This window comes from Amblyomma mixtum, chromosome 1, assembly GCF_055824585.1.
Source record: "Amblyomma mixtum isolate Tamu chromosome 1, ASM5582458v1, whole genome shotgun sequence".
Lineage (NCBI taxonomy): Eukaryota > Metazoa > Arthropoda > Arachnida > Ixodida > Ixodidae > Amblyomma > Amblyomma mixtum.
In genome coordinates, this window is record NC_143012.1 from 229,838,552 (window position 1) to 229,844,586 (window position 6,035).

Consider the following 6,035-nt stretch of genomic DNA (forward strand, 5'->3'; position numbering starts at 1 on the left):
AATTCGCAGCCGTTGTGTAGGCAGTTGCACCGTCAGACAAGGATTTGAATTCACTCGCTCGCTTCTTTTACTACAACATAGTATAGCAAGTTCAACGAAAAAGAAAATGCGCACGCAAATACTGAAACCTTTATCGACAAATTGAGACCTCCATTAGGCAAGACTATGTACTATAGAAGATGCGCAAGGTATATTTTGCTGCAATATTCTGTACGATCATGTTATTAATTTGCTCTTTGTTCTGGGAGAGGAGAACAGTAAGTCACACGTAATTACTGACTTGTTTTCGGTCATTTTGTCTTGCTGATTTTACCAAGATGTTAGGAAGCGAAGATAATGTTAGTATGTGGAAAGTGAAACGTAGCTTCATTCCTCAACTATTTTTTATTTCTCAACTATTTTTTCTTAGTGGTGAATACAAAAGTCAAATGCACAGTTGTCAAATTGTTGTCCTCAGTTGGTTTATTTCACTAAAACGTAGGACTGCGCGAATAAGACAAGGACAGGAGACATTGGAAACATGGTGTCGCTTTCGTTCCTATTTCTCCTGTCCTTGTATTGTTCGCTAAGTCCTACCTTTTAGTGGTATATAAGCATCTCGCTAAGCTAACCTTTGAGCGTATACTTCATTTCTGGGCTTCAGAGATTAAACACATACAGAGAGGGACTTTTCCGGTGCTGCGTGTTGCTACCTAATTGCCGGTGCCATGAGGTACTTGCGTGTCAGAAATTTTAAAATACGACTGCAACATCCAAGGTTCCTTCGGCCAATAGTGTTTACTTACGAAGATATAACTTAAGACATTCACCCCAACTAGGCCAACATGGTTTGCCGTTGAAACCGCAACAATTTCATGAGCGCTGGAGCGCCGAACCCGTCGAGTCTTCGTGTCAGGTGCTGAGAAGTCTAGCCTTCTTCGCTTGAAGGACTCTGACGCGTTCCAAAGAGGAGGCGCTAGTGCTCTTGTCATAATTTGTTAAAATTCATAATCAACAAAGAAGTGAGTAAAACAGTAAAGGAACAGATATGGACGAGACTCTTCTTGATGGCAGAAGGTGTAAAGCACAACGCAGAGCGGTTACCAGACGGAACACTTCGGTGAAGGGTTCATCCGTGCCTGCGCGCTGCAACCAAAGGTCTGCGCGAAGGCCTCCATGTTCATCGCGGGCACTTCGCAGCGGGCGAGGGGGCTTGCGAGGTGCCCTGCTGGCATGTCGGTGTCGTTCTTGTACTTGCAGGCATCCAAGCAGCGGCCAACAAAATACAGCTCCTCCGCCGTGAGGTTCAGGCCCGGTAATGTGCTGGTCCTCTCGGAAATGTGCAGCATCTGGTGGGCAGCGTGCGCTGTGGTGGCCGCCGCCAGATCTGCCACGTTCTCCGATGCCACGGTTTCGTTAAGGGGCAGATCGAGTGGCGTGTATCCCGCCTGCAGTGCAGCAATCGTGAGAATTATATGCGACCACTGAGATACGCTCCCGAATGGTGGTAAGGTCCCTAAGTGTGCCAACGCACTCACACTCGTAAGAACTCGTCCAAGAACTTGCATCGTGTAAAGAAACTTTATTCAATACTGCTAATACTTATGAATTGCCGACAAAAAGCCATATTGGGCTTGATAAGATCCGTACTTCTTAAAAGGAAATTAGCGTCACAAGTTTAATGAGTCATGACAACTCACGAAAATTAAACATAGATCATTTTAGGCAATGAACAACCAGCAACTATATACACCCACACTGAGTGTGTAGTGAAAAAGTGAAAGCATTTAAGAGCATTTGTACATTTTCTAACGCAGCAGACTCCACGGTGCTAGCCGTGTATTGAACATGTGGAGCCCATAGTGCGGACTCTTGGAACCTGCCAGCATGGATTTAGTAGAAAGAAATAGACATGATTTTTTGCTTTCAGCGCTAAAACACACTTTCATTTATTGGGGTTTATCGCCCCAAAGCAACTCAGGCAATGGTGGACGCCGTAGTGAAGGGCTCCGGTAATTTCGACCAACTTTAACGGGCCCTGACATCGCACATCACACGGGCCTCTAGAATTGCGCCTTCATAGAAATTCGGCCGCTGCGGCCGAGACCAAACCCGCGCCTTTCCGGTCAGCAGCCGAGTGCCATAACCACTGAGCCACCGCGGCAGGACGCTAAATCGCAGAGAAGGAATGTGTCATTGTGTTCAACTGATGCATGATATCGTTTTAACAGCCTTGGGCCGTATGAAACCCTTACGGGTGCAACTTACGGTACGAACTCTCGGTTAGAAATATTGTATAAAATCTTTCGCCGCACAATAAAAATAGATAAAGAAGATTATTTGCTTCCACCGCATTTCAGGTAAAACAGACTTGACCGTGGATGGAAGATTAAAGAAATCAAATGCAAAACTAACACTTATCAAAATGCATTTTTTCCATCTACCATTCATGTCTGAAATCGCCTGTCTCATGAAATTGTTGAGTGCCGTTCCGCACCTATGTTCCGCGCGTTGCTATCGGATGTATGAGTGCGCGGTTGGCTTCTTTTTTTTTTGCTTTCTTGTCATGCCTTGTTGTTTCTTCATATTCATTCATTTTGTACTTGCTTTGTCATGCCTTGCAGTATTGCTTTTTTTCTTTTTTCTGTCCTATTCTTCTGCTATGCATCCTCCCCCCCCCCCTTGGCCTTCAATAATGCATACGGGCGCTGCAGGTATTTCCAATAAATAAATAAACAAACAAACAAACAAACAAAAGATTTAATACCATGAAAAGGGGCTCAGCGCGGGTGTCATACGGTTTATGCCAACTCTACAGTATACTGAAACCGGGATCTTTCTTCATGAGCAAATTACATGTTGAAATACCTTATTACTTAATTAGTTTTCTGTCCAACCATTCTGAGTTATCTCTATCGCCTAATATGTACTTGTGGTTGCAGATGTGTTAGCGAGAAGCACTGGAAAAGCATAAAGCAATTGTAATTCATCAATGTGTGTGGTGCGAAACTAACTGCACTGCATCGCGCACAAATCACGAGACGACGAGTTTGCACAAATCACAAATGTTTTGCGTTGGCAGCGTTGGTGATAGCGCTGGTGTTGAGTTGCGTTTTGTTGAGTTGCCGCATTTTATTCAGAGCTCTATAAAATTAGCTGTATAAAACCACGCAGTGTGTATTAGCACGAAGTTATGTAGTAATGAAAGACCTATAAATTTCGCAATAAAACAAGCATGTCCACACTAAAAGTAGGTCGACTCAACAAGGCCTGGCCTGTTTTCATGTGTTCCAGATTTGAGACTTTTCCTCTATTCTGCGGCACTACGATTAAAAATATCTAATGCTTTTCTTGCACTGTGATATTAGTTCATGACTAAGCTAATCTCGGCCGCGTCGAGGAATAAAAAAAGAAGATTATGGGCTCATCTCACATAGTTTGTATCGTCACGTTTTGTCCGCAGTAGTTCCTCTCACCTTTTCGTGTGAATGATGCAAGCACCTCATATTGAATATATAGCGCTGTACGGTGGCCGTGGTATTCCATGGATTGAACTGGCCGTTTTCATCGTACAATATTCCTGTGACGTCGAAGGCCTTCATGATTTTGCGGGCGAAGTCCTGCAGTACAAAACAAAGAGCCACAAGTGTTCAGATTTGCAACGACAAGTTCTTCGCGTAATTTTTTCCTCTTGTTGGTGTTCAATTTTCGATTTCTTCGCGAGATGGCTAATTACGACGCACATTTAGCGACCTCAGTTGATGTTTCTATAAATAAAGTAACACTGCGGTTTCAGCACAGCATTCCAAAATGAGCCTTAATCACTCGAAAGAGACAACTCTTACCCCCCAAAGTGACAAGTGTTAGGTAAAGATGTCAGGTTTCACAACGCCATTTGAGCTACCACTCGGTCGCCGGAAGTAATTCCTTAATGATTATGCCCATATGCTATATAAACTGATATATAAACGTCAAATTTTCCTTGCAATCTTGGTCTCTTTTCTACCTTAAGCCAGCCATGGCAGCAGCCCTCGTGGGATCTGTTCATCGTTCCCCGCGCAGTTTCAGTTCCGCTGAGTTGTTATCACGGATAACCGTACTTAGACATAACTTTACCGCTAGTGCGACCCTGCTCGCAGCGTATAATTCAAGTGTGCCTCCCTGCCAGTGTGTCGGTATTGAACCCCACGGCGGGCACGACGAGCGTACAGAGGACCGCAGCTGCGCAGGGGGCACTGCAGGCGCCAGTAGAAAGCACCTTCTCCGTCCTACTAGGAGAACTGCTAGTGGATGAGGTCCACTCCGTGGAGCGGATAGTTGACGAACAACGCCGTTAACGTAACGGCGAAATCTGGTCGCAGTTAAATGACAAGATGATTTAAGACGTGGAATTTGAGGTGAATACCTTTTTTTTTTGGTCCGGTAAACTTCGGAAAATACTTAAGTTCGATGGGTGGCTCCGTAGTTCAGTGCACTCAACTTTGTCGGCCAAATAGTTTGGCCTTTCTTACGTGTTGCGCTGAATAATAGTGAAAATATTCTTTATTTCAACATAAAATAAAGTGTTCTTAAGGCGACACGCGAAGCTGTAGAGATAAACGAAAACATGCATGAAATGCGCCAACCAGCTGCTCGCTTATGGCTAAGAGAAAAAAATGTTCTAGTTAGGTCGGCCACTACCACTGAGATAAGTGGTTGATGTATTTATTTTGATGCCGATCTCAGCGCACGTGCATCCCCAAAACAATGCATTTGCAGAGCCATCGCTCATACGCAAATGCACATTCATATTCAAGAGAGAATTTTGTCTAGTGTTAGTTAAAAATTTTTTTACTTGTTGTAAAGAGCTGAAAATTGAGCCAGGAGTGGCGCGTCAGAACAATGAACCGATGACTAAACTTGCTTTGCACGCTTATATATAACGCAGTTGTTGATGCCAGTCGCTGAAATAATTTTTGGGTTACCTGACCGGTGGAGAGCTTTACTGGCAAAAAAAATGAGTTTCGCTAGCGCGAGCTCTACTACTTAACTATGCATGCTTAACGAATTACAACGAAAGCTGGTGAGAAATAATATTGCACCTGCAACGTACCAAACATGTTTACCAACAGAAAAAAGCTTACTTCACCCTGTGCTCAGCAGTTATCCAGGCTTGGCGTCTCTCGTTCTCAAACACTTCATACGAACAATTTCGGACAAAGCAACTTTGACCGGGAAAGAGTGTGTGAACGCATTATTTTCACATATTGGAAGATTTGACTACAGCTACCTCCCTTCGACAGGCTTGCATTTTTTTTTCCGTTTAACGTTTTTGCTATCGTAAACTGCTCGATGGAAGCGGTTTTAAGATTTTGCCACACTCTGCAATGCGTTACTCTGCAATGAGTGACGCACACTTTAATAAAATTTTTTTAGACAGTATCCCTGCGGCTCTTCCTCTGAGGCTCCCAGACATAACGGGGTCAAGAAAAGCTCCAGTGAGAGCAGTGAAGCAAAAAAATTTCTTTCCTACACTAGCAAAATAATCTCGCGCAGTTTCATTGCTAAATATCTATCATCATCATCAGTCTGACTACGGCCACTGCAGGGCAAAGGCCTCTCCCATGTCTATCCAATAAACCCTGGCCTTTGCCAGCTGTAGCCACTGTATTCCCGCAAACTTCTTAATGTCATCCACCAACCTAACTTTCCGCCGCCCCTTACTACGCTTGCCTCCCCTTCGAATCCACTCGGTTACCCTCAGCGGTTATCTTGCCTTTGCATTTGTGTTTTAAACAGCCACTACTAGTGCAGTAGTGCATCGCTTAACCTTGGAGCATCGCCACTGCGCTGGTAGCAGTATGACAACTCAACCTGATCTATTAATGTGACACAATTTGCCTTTTGCGTGGTTGAAATGAGATGAAAACCGTAACTGGACTATACTAGGGAGTGAAAGACAATTAGTATCGAAAATGAATAACATCAGAGCTGGAATTGACAGCCGAGTGATAGAACATAGGTGTCACATTTCCTCCGCATCAATTCAATTAATCAGCCCTAATTATTTAACGGTC

At 44.0% G+C, this 6,035-nt stretch overlaps 1 protein-coding gene across 1 annotated transcript; it reads right to left on the reverse strand.

Moving 5' to 3' along the window:
- Positions 1–962: 962 nt before the first annotated feature.
- Positions 963–3,610, reverse strand: LOC149371110 (neprilysin-2-like). The gene is made up of 2 exons (XM_089584756.1): positions 3,456–3,610; positions 963–1,427 (listed from the first exon to the last, which is right to left on the reverse strand). Exons 1-2 carry the CDS (start codon positions 3,579–3,581, stop codon positions 1,080–1,082), a joined length of 474 nt encoding a protein of 157 aa, XP_089440882.1. The 5' UTR covers positions 3,582–3,610; the 3' UTR covers positions 963–1,079.
- Between the last annotated feature and the right edge of the window lie 2,425 nt (positions 3,611–6,035).